The 24,759-nt window shown below is 46.5% G+C and overlaps 2 protein-coding genes across 7 annotated transcripts in view; one reads left to right on the top strand and one right to left on the bottom strand.

Annotated features, from left to right (window-relative positions):
* Positions 1–24,759, bottom strand: part of LOC138958650 (phosphoinositide 3-kinase adapter protein 1-like) — a 100,054-nt gene that overhangs the window by 22,256 nt on the left and 53,039 nt on the right. The gene's annotated exons all lie outside the window — the stretch shown is intronic.
* The window catches only part of LOC138958649 (rap guanine nucleotide exchange factor 2-like), a 67,945-nt gene that overhangs the window by 34,586 nt on the left and 8,600 nt on the right, over positions 1–24,759 (top strand). For 5 of the 6 annotated variants that reach the window (XM_070329872.1, XM_070329868.1, XM_070329869.1 and 2 more), the window contains 3 exons: positions 19,354–19,524; positions 20,165–20,245; positions 23,566–23,760. In XM_070329872.1, the coding sequence (XP_070185973.1) occupies positions 19,354–19,524; positions 20,165–20,245; positions 23,566–23,760 (447 nt within the window). The remainder of the gene's footprint in view (positions 1–19,353; positions 19,525–20,164; positions 20,246–23,565; positions 23,761–24,759) is intronic. The other variant, XM_070329870.1, reaches the window with a different exon arrangement.

Here is a 24,759-nt window from a genome sequence, read left to right as displayed (position 1 = left end):
GACTTCGGTCATGGTTCCACGTGTGACTATTCTGATGCTCCATCAGTGGTCAGCGAGGAGTCGCGGGGCGTGTTTCCGTCGAAGCTCAAGTCTGTTCTTGACGTCGCGGCGGAAGTAACGTCTCGTTATTTTCCTGAAGGGGTGGTGGCTGCGGACTCTTCCGCATCATTCGTTCCTTCTGCCATGGCGGACTTCCGGCCGGCACAGGAGGATGTTTCTTCCTTCCGGTTCGCCGAGTCTCCGTCAGTGGCTTACCAACTTTCGCATTCACTGGTTCGTCCAGCACATGCGGGGAGTGGTATTCGGCCAGTGCCTGTTCCGTTACTGCTTCCTTTTGGTCCAGTTCCGGAATCAGCTCAGCAGTGGGTGGCTTCAGCGGCCCAAGCCTCTTCCTTCGTGCCTACGGCCAATAGGAAGCTTGGCATGCCCAATCAGAGCCAGAATTGGCTGGCGTCTTTTGCACTCCCTAGGGCTACCCTTCCGGTTTCCCGGGAATTGCTGCCTCTTCTGACTAAACCGATCAAGCGTGATTCGGTTTTGCCGGTTTCCGAGGCTTCCCTCCTCTCTGCTGAGGAGGTTGGACGTCGGCAGATCGAACTGTCCTCCATTGCGGAGACTCTCGTTCGGGCTCTGTCTCGGGCATTGACCGATTCGCTAGTTCCTTTCACTCTCAGTGAAGAACAGAATGCGGACGATGTCTCTGCGCTTTTGACCGCATTGGCCAAGGTCAATGAGGAACAATTGCGTCTTTCCTCCCTGCAGTACACCCAAGCGGTACTCTGCAGGAGGGATCTCTTCCTCTCGCAGTCCCAATTCACGGAGCTGGCTACTAGGGAGACCTTGAGAGTCTCCCCGGTCTCAGAGGAGTCTCTCTTCTGTCCGCTGGCACTGGATGCCAGACAGAAGGAGATTCAGTCAAACAAGGACAGTCAGTTCCTTGACTACACTCTGAAGGGGGTGAAACAGTCTCAGCCTTCTAAACAAAAGCAGGCTCAGACATCGTCTAACCCCAAGCCAGCTCAGAAGCGGCAGGCTTCGCCGGCCGCTCGTGGTGGGAAGAAGAGGACGGCATCGGGGAGGGGGCGTGGCGGCTCTGGAAGTTAGCCACACCCCCAATGAAGCGCTCCCGATCTCACCTCCCTCCCGCCCTCCACCTTGGTGATGGCGGGAGGCCCCTCCCGGGCACTTTCTCGTTGGATGTCGGTAGTAGACAGCCAATGGATTGTGGGAGTGGTGAGTTCGGGCTTCCGTCTACTCTGGCGGGAGGAAAAGGCGCCTCTTACCCGAGTGCCTCCGCGGTTCAAGCCCCCCTTCTCGCAGGAAGCACGTTCCGTCTTGCAGTCGGAAATTGCCTCCCTGGAGCAGAAGGGCGCGGTGGAGAGAGTTCGGGTCCACAGCTCCCTGGGATTTTACGGGCCTCTGGTCGCTGTTCCCAAAGCATCAGGAGGATGGCGTCCCGTGTTGGATTTATCTCTCCTCAATACTCTCTTGAGGGAGATAAAATTCAAGATGGAGACGCCAGCCTCTGTCCGAGACTCTCTCCGCCCAGGAGACTGGGTGACCTCGATCGATCTCACGGACGCATACTTTCACATTCTTATGCATCCGACCGACCGGAAATGGCTTCGTTTCCGGTGGGGAGATCAGATCTACCAGTTTCGCGCACTCCCTTTCGGGCTGTCTCTCGCACCGTGGATTTTCACCATGGTGGTGAGACAGGTCTGTGCACTGGTGAGGTCCCAGGGTATCCGTCTGCGGGCTTATCTGGACGACTGGCTCATCATGAACCAGTCCCAGAGCGGCTGTTCGCAGGATACCCTGACGGTTCTTCGAGAATCCAACTGGTTGGGGTTCTCGATCAACCGGGTAAAGTCGGAGCTGACCCCGTCACAGACATTCACTTATCTGGGGATGTCTTTCGACACGGTCGCTTGGACTGTCCAGCCTTCTCAGAGAAGGGTGGACAAGCTCCAAGCTCAGATTCGCTCCACTTTACCTCTCCTGATGGCTTCCATCCGCTCGCTCGCCTCCATCTTGGGGCAGATGGAGTCTATGGCTCTTCTGGTTTCACTGGGCCGGGTCCACAAATGTCCGCTTCAGTTCGCGCTGAAGCCGTTTGTGGACTCTCCTCTGGTGGACTGGGACGCCCTCATCCCTTTGCAGGGATGGTTCCAGTCTGCGACCCTTCCGTGGTTGCACACGGAGTGGGTCTGCAGAGGTGTTCTGATCGTCGTGCCCCTCCCCGACCTGGACCTCTTTACAGATGCGTCCAGGGAGGGTTGGGGGGCACATACAGATCTTCAGACTCCTCCCTTTCCGTTACTCAGCCGAGTAATCCGGAAAGCGGAGATGGAGGAGCCGGCCCTTCTTCTTCTGGTCGCTCCTCTGTGGCCGTCGCAGGTCTGGTTTCCAGATCTTCTTCGGCTTGCCCAAGGGCCCCCCATTCCTCTCGCACTCGTGCGAGGGGAACTAGTGCAGCCCCGAACAGGCATTCCACACGAGGAGCCCAGTCTTCTGAAGCTTCACGTGTGGAAGTTGTTCGGGACTCGCTGAAGCGCTCTGGGGCGTCGTCTTTGACTCTGGACTTGGTGGCTCGCTCGCATAGAGCGTCCACCTCTTCAGTTTATGCTTCCCACTGGAAGGCATGGACTGCCTGGTGTTCAGCTAGAGGGGTGAGTTCGGTGGCTCCGCGCTCTATTCAGGTCGCTAACCACCTCTCTTTCATGTCTTCACAGGGCGCCTCAGTCTCCTCGTTGAGGGTCCGGCGCTCCGCTATCTCGGCGACTCTTCAGCAGATTGGTCATTCTGTTCGAGTCGGGGGCGTTATAGCTGCAGTCATTAAAGGGGCTGCTCTTAAGGAAGCTAAAGCTCGTTTGCCCGCTCCCAAGTGGGACTTGTTTTTAATCCTTCGTTCTGCGGATTTTGAGCCTTTAAGCGAGGCCAGTCTGTTCATTGTCACTCGCAAAGCGCTGTTTCTCCTTTTGTTGGCTACGGCCCGACGGGGTAGCGAGGTCCACGCCCTGTCGGGTCAGCCTGGAGATATCTCCTTTGAGCCGGACGGTTCCGCATCTTTGCGTTTCCGTCCTGATTTCCTGGCCAAGAATCAGTCTCCGGGGCAGGCCTCTCCGCTGGTTAGAGTTAAGGCTCTGACCAGCGCGTTGGCCCCGGGTGACCCCGATTCGGTCAATTGCCCTGTGAGGGCACTTCGTCTGTACTTAGCCCGGACTCAGCCGATTCGGTCTAGTTCTCAGAAGTTGTTGTTTATCTCTCTCCTTACTAGGCGCGAGAAAGATTTGTCGAAGGTAACGTTGGCCCGGTGGGTGTCCTCGCTCATCAAGCAGGCTTATGAGTGGAGGCGCACAAAGAGGGGGGGGGGTTATGCCCTCCTTGCCACTTGACTCGGCCCGAGCCCATGAGACGAGGGCGTGGGCATCCTCTCTGGCAGTTCTGCGCTCCAGACGTCTAGAGGAGGTGCTGACAACTGCGTATTGGCGTTCCGAAGATGTTTTCATAAACTTTTATCTTCGGGACGTCACAGCTCTTCGACAGGATGGCTCCAGAGGCCTTCCAGCGCTCATAGCAGCAGGCCAGTTCCTGTCCAGAACTTGATGGTGAGTTTTGATTCATTTCTAGCCCACCGCCTTGTTGATGTTATCTGCTAATGTGATTCGGAGTAAGAATATGATATTAAATGGAAAATTTCCTAAATAAATTATCATTTAATTAATATACTTACCCGAATCACATACTGTATTCCCTCCCACCTGCCCCGCTTATGGTTTTAAGATTTTTTAAAGCCGTATGATAATAGGCACGTGTTCCTAGAGGAAGTGACGTGGCATACACCCGTATGGGAGGTAACTCCCGGTGTACTGGCCCATTACCAAAGCTACTTTCACTTTCGTTTTGGTGATGGGGTTGCTTCCCTTTAAATTCTTTAGCCGGGTAAGCGTTTTTCAGTGATAAGCATCTCAGGTGACTCAATGCTAATGTGATTCGGGTAAGTATATTAATTAAATGATAATTTATTTAGGAAATTTTCCATTACTGCAGTTAGTACAATGTCGAGAATATTTCAACATGGTACACTTTAGCTTTTTGTTCAGTCATGTACCAAATATTAGTGAACAGTGCAAGTTAACAGTTTAACTGCTAAATGCTTTACAGTGATTGTTAAGATGACAATGTCAAACTTATAAAAACTGTGGTTCGCGCCAAGCTTGCAGCTACCTGCGATGTTGTTGCAAGGCACGCGCCAAGGTTGCAGCTACCTGCGATGTTGTTGCGAGGCACGCGCCAAGGTTGCAGCTACCTGCGATGTTGTCGCGAGGCACGTGCACGCGCCAAGGTTGCAGCTACCTGCGATGTTGTTGCGAGACTCGCGCCAAGGTTGCAGCTACCCACGATATTGCGAGGCTTGCGCCAACATCGCGGGTAGCCATGACCAGCTGCGACTAGTTGCCGCGATGTGTTTAGATCGCAGCAACATCGCAACGATTTTCTTTTCTGTAAGGGTTATAACAAGCCAAACATGGGTAATTCAAAATGCCGAAATTAAACATGCTACATGTGTTGTAATTTTCACAACAAAGGCAAGTGCAGCTGACCTTAGTGAAAGCTATTTGTGTCTTTCGCAGCGTGATTTTGTTGTGAAAGCCAATTGTTGTGAGCTCACTTCATCGCACACATAATTCATTCAGTGTTTATTGTAACAGTCAGCTACATGTTCAGTTCATAATCATTTGTGAAAACATTTCCATTCATTTGATCTGTTCTTTTAGCTTGTTATGGACACATCCTCAGGCTTTCAGTATTTTACTTCGGTAAAAAGGGAAATGTATTGCTGTTATAACAAGTCTTTGTAGTTTGAAACAAGTGGTATATTTTTAATATAATGGTCAATTAAATAACATATTCTTACTCCGAATCACATTAGCATTGAGTCACCTGAGATGCTTATCACTGAAAAACGCTTACCCGGCTAAAAATTTTAAAGGGAAGCAACCCCATCACCAAAACGAAAGTGAAAGTAGCTTTGGTAATGGGCCAGCACACTGGGAGTTACCTCCCATACGGGTGTGTGCCACGTCACTTCCTCTAGGAACACGTGCCTATTCTCATACGTCTTTTTCACCTCGGAGAGGACGGTTCACTTTTTGACGCTCTGTGGCTGACCTTGTGTGTTTGAGTGACACCCGCCGGCCACTTTACCCAGCTTTTCTGCTCGCCTTGCCTACAGTTTGGTGAGCTCGTTCCCGTTTGTTGTTGGTTGTTTGCGCTGTTTTCGTTACTGTACGTTGTCCGTTTTTTGCGGACTTGTGTGTCAGTGACTTGCGTGTTTCGCCATTTTGTTGTGTGAGTTAGTTAGCTAGCTCGTATGACTTTGCTCGTAGCTCTGCGTGCCCCTTTCTGTGTTGGGCAAGTGTAGCTATAGTATTTTGTTGACGCGAAAGTGTGTGTGTTTACTGTGTTTTCAGTCGTTTAGACTTACGTTTCAGTAAATTTTTTCGCGTTGCCACGTGTTGTTGACTGGCGTGTCTAGTGGGGCTCGTATGTTGCAAAATCATTCAAATCATGCAACAAACACCATATTTAGCAAAAATGAAGAGTTTTATGTGCTTAACAAAACCTGATACAGAGCCACCGCGAAAAATTAAAAATTGGGTAGTTTTTAAACAATTTTTCAAAATGGCCGCCAGTGTAAACGGTTGGGTATGTTAGACATATTTCACTTCATGTGATTAACAGCAAATTTGGCGTAAATGGACATTTGCTTTTGCTTAACAAAACCTGATACAGAGCCACCGTGAAAAAAATTAAGAAATCAGTAGTTTTTTAACAATTTTCAAAATGGCCGCAAATGAAAAGGGTATTTAGGCATTTTTGATGCCACAAGACATTCTCTTGCAATAGAAACTAACACAAAAACATGTTTAAACAAAACAATACATGTATACATGTATTGTTGGTGCAGAGAATGATTGGACGGTGTGGGTGGCAGGGTTGAAGAATTGTGGATTACCTAAACTGTGCAAAAATAAATATATTGCACCAATTTTCATACCAAAACGAAAACATTAATTCCTTTGCTGTTGTATTCAATTTATGCTATTGAGGGCACTCAACTTGGCTAACTGAAACACTTTTAAGATAAAAGGTGGCCTTTACATGGGTTATTTGACTGCCGCCCAAATAAGGGTACCCCCAAAATAAAACTGATAAAAATGTAATGTATCAACTCAAAAGTCGACTAAAATTCATAATCGCTGTATTTCGAAAACGTTGTTTGTTCTCATTTGTTTACACAACTAGCACATTCCGGCAAGTGTCTATACTCAAAAGAAACTTTGGCAGTACTTGAAACAACCATCTGTCATATATACATGCGAAGTCAAAAATATGTGGGATGTAAGTCAACAAACCTGTGGCAGTTTTTAAAATATTATTTCGTGAAGATTTGAAAGTGTACTCAAACGGTTGAACTACGCCTCGTGTGTAGACACACATTCCTGAAAGTTTCAACGCAACCCACTTGGTCATTGCTAAAATACATGGATTTTAGTTGACTTGGGTATCCCTCAAATTTGACACATAAACATCTCATCCGTGAGATCGACACATATACATCAGTAGGTACAATTGCACAACACTAGAAATATGCAAGATGGCAAAATAAAACAACCTGTTCTGGATGGATAATCAAGTTGACTTTCTCTTTGTATACAACAGTGACCCAGTTGTGCCTTAGGAATTGTTGTCGGCTTTTTAAAAGGTACCCGAAGTTTTTGTCACATCTCTTTGTCACGTCAAGGGTATCCTTATTTTGACGGTGTAAATGATGATCTAAAAAAAAAATGTGCCAGATAGCGAAGACAGTTTTAATAAAATGACACAGGAATATATGTTTGAGTTGGGGTATGAAAATGGGTGCAATAATATTGTTGCACAGCTAGTTTAGATGCTGACAGTTTTCACAGGCATGCAAGCACATTTGCAGAGAGCTGTGCTCTGCAGTCCTTCTTTGCAGCATTTGCAGAGTTTTGTTGTACAGCTCTTCTTACAGGCACACCTCATGAGTTCTCGGCACACGCTGGATACCTCTTGAAAGCTCGTCTAGAATGACTCCCACTTTCCAGCCTTGAACTGCCAGCCCACAGAGTTGGGTAGTCTAATAGGTAGATGGCTCTTCTCAATCTCATGTCCTGCAGCAGCACCTCACTTGTAAGGGGGTTATGGGCAATTTGGTAGCTCTTTTTACTGAAGAGGTACCGTCTAGCACTGTTTACACCCAGTACGTTGCTGGTTTTGTCCTACAAATGTACACCAAAAAGCTCTTGTGCACTCAGCTTACAAAGAGGAGAAGACAACATGAAGAAAGTTTGAGTGACGTCTTCAAATGCTTGCCATACTTCCCAAGCCTTCTGTTTCCCCAATACCATTGAAGAACGACATAGTGTCACAGCCTGTACGGCTATGCAAAATGGGCAGACAGGGTAACTTTTCTTGGCCAATGGCTTTGGCAATGCGGCGATACACTTCACGAGCAGAAAAACGCAACACAGCTGGAATGAGAAGCAGACTGTCTGGCCTCCTCTACATCCATGGTGTAGGAAATCAGCCTGGGGTACCCTTCACACAAAAGATGAAATTAGTGACATTTTTATTTGAATGTATTTGAATAATGTTTACTATCTCAGAGAGTCGGTCAAAGCCGGGTTAGCAAGCCTTCACACAACAGACCAAAATGAAAGAAATTTTTATTTCATGAATTCGTATAATTCTTACTGTTTCAGGTTAAAAAAAAAAAAGTTTCCAGTGACCCAACTGATTCTGGAATCTTTCTGACCACTACATTTATTCGCTTCAAACAGTCGCTAACAGAATTTGACCATAGTGAGGGTACGTTAAACCCATCAAATTCACAGAGGTCGCTTACAAATTATGTGCAAACATGTTCCAATTAATACAAATAAAAAAAATCTTACTGTTAAGCTAGACAGGATGTATTAGGTAACAAACCTTGATACAGTAGTACTAGTGAAATCAGCTCCCTTCTGTGGCACCGGAATAATTGCAGAACGCTTGTTCCAATGAACCGGCATGTGGTGTAACTCTTGTGTATCCTGTAAAAATAAAATTCACACCAATGCACGGTCAACTTAACCTTTGCCGGATGCCGCTTTTGACTACACACTCCCGACGATGCGGGTTTGTCTGAACCCATACATTTGAAAGAGGGTTTTTACCGTTTATTCCTCTAACGACGATGCGGGTTTGTCTGAACCCATACATTTGAAAGAGGGTTTTTACCGTTTATTTCTCTAACGACGGGGTGGGTTCAGGGAAACCCACAGCGCTACTTCAGTGGTTGCATCGAGTTTCTCCCTTCACCGACCTCTTGCAGGGGAGGGAGAGGGGGAGGGAGATGGGGAGGGAGAGACTGAGAGAGACTGAGAGACTAAGAAAGAGAGAGAGAGAGAGAGAGAGAGACTAAGAAAGAGAGAGAGAGAGACTAAGAAAGAGAGAGAGAGAGAGACTAAGAAAGAGAGAGAGACTAAGAAAGAGAGAGAGAGACTAAGAAAGAGAGAGAGAGACTAAGAAAGAGAGAGAGAGAGAGTCTAAGAAAGAGAGTGAGAGACTAAGAAAGAGAGAGAGAGAGAGACTAAGAAAGAGAGAGAGGGAGACTAAGAAAGAGAGAGAGAGAGAGAGACTAAGAAAGAGAGAGAGACTAAGAAAGAGAGAGAGAGAGAGAGACTAAGAAAGAGAGAGAGACTAAGAAAGAGAGAGAGAGACTAAGAAAGAGAGAGAGACTAAGAAAGAGGAAGAGAGAGACTAAGAAAGAGAGAGAGAGAGATACTAAGAAAGAGAGAGAGAGAGACTAAGAAAGATAGAGAGAGAGAGACAAATAAAGAGAGAGAGAGACAAATAAAGAGAGAGAGAGAGAGACTAATAAAGAGAGACTAAGAAAGAGAGAGAGAGACTAAGAAAGAGAGAGATTAAGAAAGAGAGACTAAGAAAGAGAGAGAGAGACTAAGAAAGAGAGAGAGACTAAGGAAGAGAGAGACTAAGAAAGAGAGAGAGAGACAAAAAAAGAGAGAGAGACAAAGAAAGAGAGAGAGACTAAGAGAGAGAGACAAAGAGACTAAGAAAGAGAGAGAGAGAGAGACTAAGAAAGAGAGAGAGAGAGACTAAGAAAGAGAGAGAGAGAGACTAAAAAAAAGAGAGAGAGACTAAGAAAGAGAGAGAGAGAGAGACTAAGAGAGAGAAAGAGAGACTAAGAAAGAGAGAGAGACTAAGAGAGAGAGAGAGAGAGACTAAGAAAGAGAGAGAGAGACTAAGAGAGAGAGAGAGAGACTAAGAAAGAGAGAGAGAGACTAAAAAAGAGAGAGAGAGACTAAGAAAGAGAGAGAGAGAGACTAAGAGAGAGAAAGAGAGACTAAGAAAGAGAGAGACTAAGAGAGAGAGAGAGAGACTAAGAAAGAGAGAGAGAGACTAAGAGAGAGAGAGAGAGAGAGAGAGAGACTAAGAAAGAGAGAGAGAGAGACTAAGAAAGAGAGAGAGACTAAGAAAGAGAGAGAGAGACTAAGAAAGAGAGAGAGAGAGACTAAGAAAGAGAGAGAGAGAGAGACTAAGAAAGAGAGAGAGAGAGACTAAGAAAGAGAGAGAGAGACTAAGAAAGAGAGAGAGAGAGAGAGACTAAGAAAGAGCTAGAGAGAGAGAGAGACTAAGAAAGAGAGAGAGAGACTAAGAAAGAGAGAGAGAGACTAAGAAAGAGAGAGAGAGAGACTAAAAAAGAGAGAGAGAGACTAAGAAAGAGAGAGAGAGAGAGAGACTAAGAAAGAGAGAGAGAAAGAGAGACTAAGAAAGAGAGAGAGACTAAGAGAGAGAGAGACTAAGAAAGAGAGAGAGACTAAGAGAGAGAGAAAGAGAGAGACTAAGAAAGAGAGAGAGAGACTAAAACAGAGAGAGAGAGAGACTAAGAAAGAGAGAGAGAGACTAAGAAAGAGAGAGCGAGAGACTAAGAAAGAGAGAGAGAAACTAAGAGAGAGAGAGACTAAGAAAGAGAGAGACTAAGAAAGAGAGAGAGAGAGACTAAGAAAGAGAGACAGAGAGAGACTAAGAGAGAGAGAGACAGAGAGAGAGACTAAGAGAGAGAGACAGAGAGAGAAACAGACAGAGAGAGAGACAGACAGAGAGAGACAGAGACAGACAGTCAGATAGACAGACAGTCAGATAGACGGATAGACGGATAGACAGACAGACAGACAGACAGACAGAGCAACTGACATACAGACAGAGACTGAGATACGGACAGACAAACAGAGAGACAGACAGTCTCTTGGAGACAAACAGGCAGACAGACACTGTTCCGCCGCTTTGGTAATTATGGGTGTAGCAGAACCCGCGCCGTCGGCAGAGGGATAGTTACAATCACTACTACTCTTTAAAAGTATGGGTATGTGTGAACCCGCGCCATCGGTAGTGTTTATGTAAATTATCATAATCAATTAATTCTGATGTTTTGTCATGTACACACTAAAAATTTGCAGACAGAGAGCAAATTAGGTGTGTGAGAGATACTTAAAATTTCAAAACGATACCTTTAATGGTTCCAGAGTTACAATGATTTTAGTGTGTCTCTGGGTACAGGTGAACCCAGGAAGCACGGCAAAGGTTAAAATAAGCAAAAGGATGAGAAACAAGCAACAAACCAAAATTGTAAAACTCAAAGAGCGGTACCTCTTCATATTTCAAAACCACTTATCTCATTTGATTAGCATAAACTGTATGCTTTTGTCTGTTACCTACCGTCTTTGAAAGTTTGATCACAACACTGTAAAGACATGGGGAGTGGAGTGTTTTTATCTCCAGCTGGTCATCCTACTATCTGGCCTACCCACACTCAGTTTTTGACTCTACCCCTCCCCACCTCAGCTGTTTAGAGACTTATGGAAGTCCTTAACGTAGGCATGACTAATTATCATACCATGAACAATCTCTTTCTCCTCGCCTTTTATTCAAAGTTCGTTTAATCTGTTTAAAATCACCAGCGTGGCGATCATGATTTCCTTACTTGTATTAATCAACAGATAGATCTAGATCTATCAGCATCACAATCCAGCTAATGAGCTATTGCAAGATTAAACAAGCATTTCAGCGCTTCACCCGATGAATAACAGACCCCAGGGGAGAATTAAACAGTAAAATGATGTGACATTGGTGAATGGATGCGTATTCTTGAAAACTTACCTTCAGAAACGTTGTTTTCGCTCAAATCAAAACACGCAATGTTACGGAGGCCGCCATCTTGAATGTTCATTCTGCGGATATAAAAAATTCTAAAAACGATCAAATTAAATACCAGAACACAAAAATACCCATAATAGTATTTATGTCATGCATGTGTTTTCAGCAGACAACTTCTGGTGCATGGTAAACCATTGAATTTTACATTTGAGGGTTGTGAATATTTACTGCTGAGCGCTTTTGGTACGAATTTCGTCTGCTGTAAATGCAGCCTTTTATTCCCTATCAAAGACAAAAAAAGCGATTTCTGAAGTGGCTCTGTATCTGAAATCCCTTAAATAATTATAAGGAACAATATCACAAAGTATGATGTTTGTTGCAAGATGTGAATGATTTATTAGTGCGTCTGCAACATACGAGCCCCACTAGTCAGTGACTTGCGTGTTTCGCCATTTTGTTGTGTGAGTTAGTTTTCTAGCTCGTGTGACTTTGTTTGTAGCTCTACGTGCCTCTGTTTTTGTGGGGCAAGTTTAGCTATCGTATTTTGTCGACGCGAAAGAGTGTGTGTTTACTGTGTTTTCAGTCGTTTAGACTTACGTGTCAGTCAATTTTTTCGCGTTGTCACGTGTTGTTGACTTGTGTGTCAGTTACTTGCGTGTTTCGCCTTTTTGTTGTGTGAGTTAGTTTACTAGCTCGTGTGACTTTGTTTGTAGCTCTACGTGCCTCTGTTTTTGTTAGGCAAGTGTAGCTATCGTAATTTGTTGACGCGAAAGTGTGTGTTTTTACTGAGTTTTCAGTCGTTTAGACTTACGTTCAGTAAAATGTTTTCGTGTTGTTTACATGGATTTGACAGCATGTCTGATTCAGACAAGCGCTGTGGCAAGTCGGACCCAAGGGGAAATTTAAGCCTTAGGCTTCTTCTTAAGCAGTTTTACTTGTACAGACCAAGAACGTAGCACTTTGTTGTCTGACCTATTTCGGCGCCGTGCGCTGTTACTACTTCTGCTTTCTTTTGTGGCGCCTAGCGCTACTGTTACGTCTGCTCCGGTTCTCTACTACGGAGACTTCGTCCTCGTTGTTAGCACCTGTGCAGGGTGCGTTGGTTCCTTTCTGTTTTAGACACTGGTTCCGGAAATCCGCAGCTTGGTGCAGGCAGAGTTCCAGCGTTCCGTCGCCAGTTGTTTGGCGTTTCCGGCATCTGGCAGTGACGTCCGGGCGTTGGCTTCCGTGTCTTTGCCTTCCATTTCCGGTTTGGAGCAGCGTCCTCCCTCTTCAGCTGCGGCTGGTAAGCAGAGCTGGTCCGATAGCCCTCGTGAGGCGCCTGGACGTTCTCTCTCGGGAGACAGCTCTTTCGCTTCGGGTCACGACCGATACCATGCTGATCTTTCATTTCCGGCGATAACCTACGAGGCCCTGGATTTGATCGAACAGCGGCGGCAGTCGGTTTCGGCTGCCGCATTTCCGGCACTTGCCGGAAGTGATGATCCGTCCGCTCCGGCACGCTACGGCGGTCGCGGCAGGATGGAGTATTCACTGACTTCCGGTCCTTCCGGATCGCGAAGTCAACCAGTGCAGCCTTCGTTTCCGCATTGCGCGGTTCCGTCGGCTACACTACCGGCACTCGCCGGAAGTGATGATCCGTCCACGCAGGCACGCTACGGCGGCTGCGGCAGGATGGAGTATTCACTGACTTCCGGTCCTTCCGGATCACGAAGTCAACCAGTGCAGCCTTCACTTCCGCATTGCGCGGTTTCCGACGGCTACACTTCCGGTTTCGGCCGGACACGCTGCTTCCTCTTCTGGTGCTTCCTTCCGGATACCAGTGGGTGGATTCCAGCGTACGCCTTCTGGCCTGTTAGTGCCTAGGCTTGAGCAGGCATCACTCCACTCTGATGGGGGAGTGACGTCAGCTCATCCAGCTCCGGTTTTTCCGGATAGTCGTCCTGCCTACCCTTTACCTTCACAAGGTTCTGGGCTGCAGGATGATGTTCGTGCACAGGCATTTCCGGTTTCCGGTTTGCCAGGGCATGCTTCTGCTTCCGGAACTGGTGTTTTTGGTTTCAGTGCAGCCTTCGCTTCCGCATTGCGCGGTTCTGTCGGCTGCGGATCCGTCCACGCAGGCACGCTACGGCGGCTGCGGCAGTATGGAGTTTTCACTGACTTCCGGTCCTTCCGGATCACGAAGTCAACCAGTGCAGCCTTCAATTCCGCATTGCGCGGTTTCGTCGACTACACTTCCGGTTTCGGCCGGACACGCTGCTTCCTCTTCTGGTGCTTCCTTCCGGATATCAGAGGGTGGATTCCAGCGTACGCCTTCCGGCCATTTAGTGCCTAGGCTTGAGCAGGCATCACTCCACTCGGATGGGGGAGTGACGTCAGCTCATCCAGCTCCGGTTTTTACGGATGGTCGTCCTGCCTACCCTTACCTTCACAAGGTTCTGGGTTGCAGGATAATGTTCGTGCACAGGCATTCCGGTTTCCGGTTTGCCAGGGCATGCTTCTGCTTCCGGAACTGGTGGTTTTGGTCATGGTTCCATGTGTGACTATTCTGATGCTCCATCAGTGGTCAACGAGGAGTCTCGGGGCGTGTTTCCGTCGAAGCTCAAGTCTGTTCTTGACATCGCGGCGGAAGTAGCGTCTCGTTTTTTCCCCGAAGGGGTGGTGGCTGCGGACTCTTCCGCTCCGTTCATTCCTTCGGCCATGGCGGACTTCCGGCCGGCACAGGAAGATGTTTCTTCCTTCCGGTTCGCCGAGTCTCCGTCAGTGGCTTACCAACTTTCGCATTCGCTGGTTCGTCCAGCACATGCGGGGAGTGGTATTCGGCCAGTGCCTGTTCCGTTACTGCTTCCTTTTGGTCCAGTTCCGGAATCAGCTCAGCAGTGGGTGGCGTCGGCTTCTCAAGCCTCTTCCTTTGTGCCTACGGGCAATAGGAAGCTTAGCTTGCCCACTCAGAGCCAGAGCTGGCTGGCGTCTTTTGCACTCCCTAGGGCTACCCTTCCGGTTCCCCGGGAATTGCTGCCTCTTCTGGCTAAACCGATCAAGCATGATCTGGTTCTGCCGGTTTCTGAGGCTTCCCTCCTCTCTGCTGAGGAGGTTGGACGTCGGCAGATCGAACTGTCCTCCGTTGCGGAGACTCTTGTTCGGACTCTGTATCGGGCATTGATCGATTCGCTGGTTCCTTTCACTCTCAGTGAAGAACAAAATGCGGACGATGTCTCTGCGCTTTTTACCGCCTTGGCCAAGGTCAATGAGGAACAATTGCGTCTTTCCTCTCTACAGTACACCCAAGCGGTCCTCTGTAGGAGGGATCTCTTCCTCTCGCAGTCCCAGTTCACGGAGCTGGCTACTAGGGAGACCTTGAGAGTCTCCCCGGTCTCAGAGGAATCTCGCTTCTGTTCTCTGGCAATGGATGCCAGACAGAAGGAGATTCAGTCGAACAAGGACAGTCAGTTCCTCGACTTCACTCTGCAGGGGGTGAAACAGTCTAAGCCTTCTAAGCAAAAGCAGGCTCAGACATTGTCGAACCTCAAGCCAGCTCAGAAGCGGCAGGCTCTGCCGGTCGCTCGTGGCAGGAAGAAGAGGACGGCATCGGGGAGGGGGTGTGGCGGCTCTGGGAGTAAGCCACACCCCCAATGAAGCGCTCCCGATCTCACCCCCCTCTCGCCTTCCACCTTGGTGATGGCGGGAGGCCCCTCCCGTGCGCTTTCTCATTGGATGTCGGTAGTAGACAGCCAATGGATTGTGGGAGTGGTGAGATCGGGCTTCCGCCTGCTCTGGCGGGAGGAAAAGGCGCCTCTTACCCGAGTGCCACCGCGGTTCAAGCCCATCTTCTCGCAGGAAGCATGTTCCGTCTTGCAGTCGGAAATTGCCTCCCTGGAGCAGAAGGGCGCGGTGGAGAGAGTTCGGGTCCATAGCTCCCTGGGATTTAAGGGCGTCTTTTCGCCGTTCCCAAAGCATCAGGAGGACGGCGTCCCGTGTTGGATTTATCTCTCCTCAACACTTTCTTGAGTGAGATAAAAGTCAAGATGGAGACGCCAGCCTCGGTCCGAGACTCTCTCCGCCCAGGAGACTGGGTGACCTCGATCGATCTCACGGACGCATACTTTCATTCTTATGCATCCGGCCGACCGGAAATGGCTTTGTTTCCGGTGGGGAGATCAGATCTACCAGTTTCGCGCACTCCCTTGCGGGCTGTCCCTCGCACCATGGATTTTCACCATGGTGGTGAGACAGGTCTGTGCACTGGTGAGGTCCTAGGGTATCCGCCTGCGGGCTTATCTGGACGACTGATTCATCATGAACCAGTCCCAGAGCGGCTGTTCGCAAGATACCCTGATGGTTCTTCGAGAATCCAACTTGTTGGGGTTCTTGATCAACCAGGGAAAGTCGGAGCTGACCCCGTCACAGACATTCACTTATCTGGGGATGTCTTTCGACACGGTCGCGTGGACTGTCCAGCCTTCTCAGAGAAGGGTGGACAAGCTCCAAGCTCAGATTTGCTCCACTTTGCCTCTCCTGATGGCTTCCATCCTTCTGGACTTGGTGGCTCGCTCGCATAGAGCGTACACCTCGTCAGTTTATGCTTCCCACTGGAAGGCATGGACTGCCTGGTGTTCAGCTACAGGGGTGAGTTCGGTGGCTCCGCGCTCTATTCAGGTCGCCAACCGCCTCTCTTTAATGTCTTCGCAGGGCGCCTCAGGCTCCTCGTTGAGGGTCCGGCGCTTCGCTATCTCGGCGACTCTTAAGCAGATCGGTCGGTCTGTTCGAGTCGGGGGCGTTATAGCTGCAGTCATTAAAAGGGCTGCTCTTAAGGAAGCGAAAGCTCGTTTGCCCGCTCCCAAGTGGGACTTGTTTTTAATCCTGGAATTCCTACGTTCTGCGGATTTTGAGCCTTTGAGCGAGGCCATTCTGTTCAATGTCACTCGCAAAGCGCTGGTTCTTCTTTTGTTGGCAACGGCCCTGTCGGGTCAGCCTGGAGATATCTCCTTTTAGTCGGACGGTTCCGCATCTTTGCGTTTCCGGCCCGATTTCCTGGCCAAGAATCAGTTTCCGGGGCAGGCCTCTCCGCTGGTTAGAGTCAAGGCTCTGATCAGCGCGTTGGCCCCGGATGACCTTGATTCGGTCAATTGCCCTGTGAGGGCTCTTCGTCTGTACTTAGCCCGGACTCAGCCGTTTCGGTCTAGTTCTCAGAAATTGCTGTTTATCTCGCCCTTTTCTAGGCGCGAGTAAGATTTGTCGAAGGTATCGTTGGCCCGGTGGGTGTCCTCGCTCATTAAGCAAGCTTATGAGTGGAGTCGCACAAAGAGGGGGGGGGGGCATGCCCTCCTTGCCACTTGACTCGGCCCGAGCCCATGAAATGAGGGCGTGAGCATCCTCTCTGGCAGTACTGCGCTCCAGATGTCTAGAGGAGGTGCTGACAATTGCGTTTTGGCGTTCTGAAGATGTTTTCATAAACTTTTATCTTTGGGACGTCTCAGCTCTTCGACAGGATGGCTCCAGAGGCCTTCCAGCTCTCATAGCAGCAGGTCAGTTCCTGTCCAGAACTTGATGGTGAGTTTTGATTCATTTCTAGCCCACCGCCTTGTTGATGTTATCTGCTAATGTGATTCGGAGTAAGAATATGTTATTTAATGGAAAATTTCCTAGATAAATTTTCATTTAATTAATATACTTACCCGAATCACATACTGTATTCCCTCCCACCTGCCCCGCGTATGGTTTTAAGATTTTTAAAGCCGTATGAGAATAGGCACGTGTTCCTAGAGGAAGTGACGTGGCACACACCCGTATGGGAGGTAACTCCCAGTGTGCTGGCCCATTACCAAAGCTACTTTCACTTTCGTTTTGGTGATGGGGTTGCTTCCCTTTAAAATTTTTAGCCGGGTAAGCGTTTTTCAGTGATAAGCATCTCAGGTGACTCAATGCTAATGTGATTCGGGTAAGTATATTAATTAAATGAAAATTTATCTAGGAAATTTTCCATTCAAACTTGAACGTTCTGATCTTTCTGTTTAATTTCCTGTTAAATGAAAAAAAACGGTTCCGGGTTCAAAAAGGAAAAAAATCAAAGGAAGGTCTACTTTACTATTCAAAGGCATTAAGCCTGTTCATTCGACCTGCTCCACATTCCCCAACATGTTACTATGGTTTTGGCTAAGAGAGACTTGCAATATCCCTTATATCCTTACAATTCAAGCATCTCAAAACCAAAACAATTCGAACATTACACCATGATCATTTTTCCGCAATATGTTACAACTGTTTTGCCTAAAGCTACTCTTACACTGTGCCGAATTGCCCTTGCGAATAGCATTTTCCAATAATTCACAATGATCGGGACATGGTCGCAAGACTTTCGTAAATGTTCTTAACTATTCCTTACAATTCGTCTCTTGTTTTGTACATAGCAACTTGCTCCTAATATTTGCAAGGAAGTCATATTGCTATTTTTTTTGCAACGTACTCGTTAGTATTCGCAAGACATTTGTAATCATCGCAATGTATTCGTAGCGCTAGCAAGCCATTCACAACCATTCGTTATGCCTGTCTTTACATTGTGCTGAATATCCTTGCGAATATGAACATGTTGTATTCGGCAAAACAATAGACACATGGACATGAATAATATAGAAAATTGGAAGCCTTACCAATCCTTGCGAATGTCTTACAAATGGTTGCGAGTGCTTGCGAATGTGTTCCGATCATTGAGAATACATAAGCATCAAAATCGCCGTTTAGTTGTAAGACGTTTGCAAGATATTCTTACTGTTTTTAAAACATTTGCAAGCAATTGCAGTCACTCGCAAGCATTCGTAAGGCTTTCGCAACATTCTTATGAATTGGGAAGAAATGGTCAAAACATTCCTGAGAAATTCGTAATGAATTCCAGGGCCTAGCATTGTAAGCCGTTCGGCGTACTTTACGCCGAAATAACATCTCCAGTACGCGGAACTTGATTTGGTGTACGCCGAAATGCAAAAACCTGTTATACCCAAACGGTAAACCCAAACAGTCCCAGCTTTCGTTTTGTGCGCCGTTCAGTTCAATTCTCAATCGGTTTGACAGTTTGCTTGAGCACGCACTTCCTCTGGCATCGCGCGAGCATGCTTTGTGCCGGTGTTTTGTGGCTCTAGACTTGAAATAATGTCTCGAAGCGACATTGTTGAACGTGGTCAGCCATTCAGTGACAAAGAATCCAGGTATTCCTGGAAGTGGGAATGGCTGGATTTCGTTCCGAAGGCGGAAGGCAAGTCAGAAGAAGTAATGTGCCGATACGGACTATGGACTATGGCATAATTTAGTTGCTCAATCTTCTTTGGGGAGGGGGGGTCATTTTAGGTAAAAAATCTTTAAAAAATCATCAAATTCGGGGGGCTTTCTTCGCCCCCCGAACCCCCACCAGGGGCTTTGCCTCTGGACCCACACCTTTGTAAGCTGAACTCACTTTTTCCAATGCTAGGCCCTGGAATTCGCAACCATTCGCAAGATGCTGGCAAAATGTGCACGAATAAAATCCTTACGAATGCTTGCGAGCGCTACGCATACCTTTACGATGATTACGAATGGTTTGCGAATACTTACGAGTACGTTGCGAAACATTCAGAATATGACTTCCTTGCGAATATTAGGAACATGTTGCTAATGTTCGCAAACAGAGACGAATGGTGGCGAATGGTTAAGAACATTTACGAATGTCTTACGACCATGTCCCGATCAATACGAGTTATTGTCGAATTCTATTCGCAAGGGCAATTCGCCAGAGTGTAAGAGCAACATTACGAACAATGCGAATTGCATACTCGTTTTATTCGTAAAATGTTTGCAAGCACTCGCAACACTCGCAACGTTCATGATAGATCCGTATATGGATTCGTATTCAATCGCAATGATCGGTAGACATTCGCAAGCAGTCGCAACCATTCGTATGACATTCGCAAGGATTCGTAAGCCTTCGATTCTTCTCTGTTTTGTCCTGTCCATGCGTCTCTTTTTTGGCCGAATACAACATTTTCATATTGGTAAGGATATTCGGCACAGTGTAAGACGGGCTTAAGAGAAAAAAACGTCTACCTCTCCCTGTAACACATGAGTGTTTTGTCACCACAGGTTCGCTGGGGTCCATGGAGCTGTGTGCAGACAACGACTCGGGCCATGCCGGCTCCACCTCCTCCTTCGACTCCCATCACCACCCCCACCCCCACCACCCTCGCTCACTGGCCCACTCTTCTCGCAGCTCACAGCCCACGTTACAACAGCAGCTCTCATACCCGCAGCCTGGTCAGTCCATACTTTATTTTTTCTTTTAATCGTCACTGATGTTTAGAAGTGTTCTTGGTTTTTTTTTATGGGTTCTGGAAGAGGATTTTGCTTGAAGGGGAGACAAGCTGAGCTGTGTATTATTATTAGAGTTAATGGTGAAATTTGCATTGATATTACTTTGGTTTCAGCCTTATTCTACTTCAAATCAGGTTTTACCATGATTGTGTTTACTCTATTTTCGGACCCCCCTCCACACAAACACACACGCACGCCCACACACACGCACACCCACACACACACAATTTGAAAGAGGTGAGCGCTCAGCGATGATCAAAACAGGCTTGAGGGAACTTTTCCAGCTTTGGGAGTTACATTTTCAGTCATGCTATTTGGAATAATAGGCCGTGAAAAGTAGGATATGCGCCGAAATGGCTGCGATCTGCTGGCCGATGTGAATGCGTGATGTATTGTGTAAAAAAAATTCCATCTCACACGGCATAAATAAATCCCTGCGCCTTGAATATGTGCGCGATATAAATTGCATAAAAATTTTTTTTTAAATCCCTGCGCTTAGAACTGTACCCACGGAATACGCGCGATATAAGCCTCATATTGACTGATTGATTGATCAAACCATGTTCAACTTGTACTGTTTCAGGCCTAACCGCTCCGCAAGAAAGGCCTCCGCTTCCTTCATACAATGTGGTCATGCACAATGCTGCAATGAGCAATGCACCAGGTATGTACACTTGCGCTCTGCCTCTTATCCCCCCCCCCCCCCCCTTACCTCGCCTATCCTAACCACCCCCTCCCCCACCCACAGGCCCCACCCCAAGTCTTCTGTGTATTCGTAATGTTATTGCTACTTCAGTACTTGTATTTATCCTACATACGTGAGAGAGACACCCGTGAGATAATAATCGTTCAAACCACACGTGTGTATATCATGTAAATGAGGTCATGTCAAGCAAGTCTGGCAGGGACCTGTTTTTCCACTGCTTATGATACCAAAGTCACCGAGACAAACGTCATTATAGAAAAAAATTTGCGCTCGCTAATTACCCTCGATGAATTTTTAGAACTAACACGTCACGCCACACTTTTAGAGTGACGTTTCTTTGCTTTGACGTAATAGATTGCACGATGCTTTGGAAGAGATCGAGGTTCCAAAACAAGCGTCTTCATTTTAGCTGCCTCGACTGCAGGACATTTTCAGTTAAATACACGTAAGTACAGTATGTAGGATAAACAGAATACTACATGGCTTGCTGTGTCGTACCAGATTTACACTCGTTGCTTTTTCAAATAGTGAACACCTCGCTTTCGCTCGCAGTTCAATATTTAAAAAAACAACTCGTGTAAATCTGGTACGACACGGCCAGCCATGTAGTATTCTCTATATATCATATAGGTAAGTACTGTCACTGTTGCTGAATTTAGTTGCCTGATCAATGTATCTAAGCTAAATTACTTGTAATACCCATCTAAGCTAAATACTTGTAACACCCTCCTGCATAAATTGTATGCATATGAAAGCCATGAGTACACAAATTGATTATTGCTTTATGCACACTTACCATATTTTACTGAATTGAATAATGTTCATTTCAGTACATATATATGTAACCCGACATAATAATAATAATAATAATAAAGATAGCTTATATAGCGCCGCTTCACAAATTTAACTATGCTCTTAGCGCTGTACATCGAGATATAACAATTTCAATTTCTAAAAGTGTGGCGTGACGTGTTAGTTCTAAAAATTCAGGCATCCATATACAGCACTTAAAGATGCAAGTGCATGCATACAATCCCATTGAAACCATTAATGGTTGGGTTCAGGAAAAAAAAATTGTTCCAAGTTGCAAGTTTGTGGGGTGCCTGCGTCAAACAATGTCATCCACCAGTAAACAAACAAAAAAAGCAATGAAATATAAGAATCACCTCTGTCTCCCCCCCCCCCCCCCCCCCAACAAAAAAAAACAAAACAACAACAAACAAAACAAAAAACCTACCAACAACAACAACCCCTCTGATTTTTCAAGAATGCAATGTGTGAGCATGATCTGAAATGTGTTGTGATTGTGGGAATGAAGGCATGAGGCTGTATCCTAAACACCCCAAACCTTTTCCCATCTTGCCATCAGACCAATCCCATTTTCTTTGTGATTTCTGTCCATGTTGGTGTGGAATGCACATGTGTTGGGGTGCGCACATACAGGGTTGCTGTTCCAAGCTTGACAAGTAAAAACAACAACCGTCACAACTGTTGAAAAAAAAAATCCCCGCTTTCCCTGGCAAAAATGTGCTTGTATATGGGCAGCACATTTTGACTTGAAAGCAGTGGTGAAGGGTTGAAAGTGTATCTGTTTGTCAGGTCTGACTAACTATTGGAGTTTAAATCCAAAAACAGATAGACTGCCAGCATTCCAGAATTCAGAATAAAAAAACCAAGAATGGCAGGCCGTGGGTCGAAATACAGTGACTAACACAGGGCGGGGATGTAGCTCAGTCGGTAGCGCGCTGGATTTGTATCCAGTTGGCCGCTGTCAGCGTGAGTTCGTCCCCACGTTCGGCGAGAGATTTATTTCTCAGAGTCAACTTTGTGTGCAGACTCTCCTCGGTGTCCGAACACCCCCGTGTGTACACGCAAGCACAAGACCTCGTGCGCACGAAAAAGATCCTGTAATCCATGTCAGAGTTCGGTGGGTTATAGAAACACGAAAATACCCAGCATGCTTCCTCCGAAAGCGGCGTATGGCTGCCTAAATGGCGGGGTAAAAACGGTCATACAGGTAAAAGCTGTGGGAGTTTCAGCCCATGAACGAACAAACAAAGTGACTAACACTTTGTTTTGTCATAAATTAAACGTTCCTATGGCTGGCCATTCTTGTTTTTTTTTACATTGGAGTTTAATGTCCTCCCGGGACCAGTTGGTTTATGGTTGGACAGGTAGAGGGGATGTGCTACGTTTATGAAATCAAGTCCCAGTTCAAACTGCAAAGTGCAACCTTTTATGTGTGCATGAGTCGAATTGGATTGTGTTGTTGCAACAAAATGAAACGGACGCATGAGGGAATGCAAGCTTGTTACATGTGGCGTAGCTGAATGTGGATATGTGTAAATGGCTGTGTCTTGGTATGTTTGGTTTTGGACAGTTTATATTTTTAAGATTTAGTCATGTTTATATGGGGCAAGAGAGAGGGGTGAAAAGAATGCTGACAGGCTTTTAAGTTTTTAATTTTAATTTTGTGTTAATACAGCATATAACACTTATTTTTTTACGAATAACTGATTTTTTTCTTAAGTAGAGAATAACTTTTTTGGTTTCAAATGTAATTTGTCTGACGTTAACGGGTGTGAATTTCTTCTTCTTTATTAAAAAATTGGCAGGTTGGATAATTGCCAAGAACATCTCGCATGAAAGCAGAGTAGTTGCACTACTAACATAAATTGTTACTTTACACCAACACAAGTATTTTCTTTTGTTCTGAAGGCAACAGCAACTTTTAAGCTTGCATAACAACCAGATTTCTGCATTTACTGCAGCTATCCTTTGATGGTACTGCTCCTCAATACAGAGGTCCAGTTTGTTGTGTGATAAAAGTGATGGTGATGTGGAATTTTGGCTCAGCATGCACGCAAAGAGTTTGTCGAGGGGAAGGGGGTGGTTTCAGTTACAAGACAAGAAATTGGAGAGGAGAAAAAGAGATTGTGAATTTAAGAACAGGTGCGAAGCTGACCTCTGCTATCAAGCGAGATGTCCCACTGGCAAACCTAACAATTTGAAAGATTTAGGATCAGCACTGGTCATATACAGTGGAAACTCCCTTTCAAGACCGCCCGGAATCTCAATAAATCAGGTGATACAAGGAAGGGGTTCCTTCAAATGGAGGTGCATTAACTGACATTATGAACAGAAATGTGAAAAGGCAAGGACGAAAAAAGATGAGTGACAAAGCGGGGGGTCTTAGAAGGAGGGTTCCACTGTACTGCCCAAAGCAAAGAAGCATGGCTGTTAAGACACGCGCGGGGGGTCTGTGTATTGTCTGTCAGTAGTCAGTAGCCACTCCTCCTTCCCGGGCTACCCTCACATTCGCCGCCCGCCACTCCCCGACTACCACTCAGCCGCACACATGGCGCAGCTGGCGCGGCACAAACAAATGGCGGCGGGAGATCGTACCCAGTCGCACGACGGCATCTACCCCGGCGTGCAGGTCAAGCCGAGTTTTGAGAGCCAGGCCAGTGAGGGTAGGTTACGTGTTTCGCACCGCACTGCATCGGGGTCCCACCTTCTGCCTGGCTTGGGTGTTAACCCCTAGGCAGAGTTGAGGGATGGTTAGAGGTTCTGGTGACGGCTTTCTCTTTTTGATTTGTCTTTTTTGTGTGCGCACTAGTTAGTTGGGATTAGAGTGTGGTGGTACTTGCAATGTAAGGCCTCTCTCCAATGAAAGGACACTTCAATCAAGAACACCTTTTATAGTCCCTTTGTCTTTTATCTCTCCCAAAATATATCTGTCGGACTATATGGAGGCCTGTAATATGGAGCTGGTCCCTAGAGTGTCTTTTCATCACAGGTACCACTGTAGTATTTAACTGAGGTAGTTTGCTAATAAGGTATGGCCTTCTATCTTGTCTTCAGATATTTATTAACACTTGACTTGGTAGATGCTCATATTTCTGAGCTCACGTGTGGCATTTGTGAGAGAAAAAAGTGCATACTATTCTCGTGTCATTGGGTCTTGGGCTTTTAAGAGGGACACACGATTTAAATGCTCTTGAGCTTTCAATATAAAACTAAAAGATACATGCAGGTCTTACAAATTGTCAGCAAAATTATGGCACTGGCAAAAAGTGAATATCCAGCTTCCATTAACCCATACTGTATTCAGCATGATCAGCAGCTTTGAAATAGCAACATGTGATTAAGACAAATGTATTAATGGACTGGTCAAACAAAACTTAAAGCTTGACTGTCTGACTGCCTTAAACTTGATATACCAATTAATCTTTTACATTCAATATTCTGTCATTACTAGAAAACATTGTACTCTTTGCATGCCGATCTTTGCTGTGGGCCTGTATTATGTATGTAGCAAGCATGGTAGCTGATCGAGACTGCAGTTGTGCCAAGTCTTTAGTTCTGTGCATCCTCTCTGTTTATACCTGATAGAGACTGCAGTTGTGCCAAGTCTTTAGTTCTGTGCATCCTCTCTGTTTATACCTCAGATAGAATGCCTTGTAGAGACA

This window comes from Littorina saxatilis, linkage group LG2, assembly GCF_037325665.1.
Source record: "Littorina saxatilis isolate snail1 linkage group LG2, US_GU_Lsax_2.0, whole genome shotgun sequence".
NCBI classification, from domain to species: Eukaryota; Metazoa; Mollusca; class Gastropoda; order Littorinimorpha; family Littorinidae; genus Littorina; species Littorina saxatilis.
This window is presented reverse-complemented; position numbering and strand designations above follow the sequence as displayed.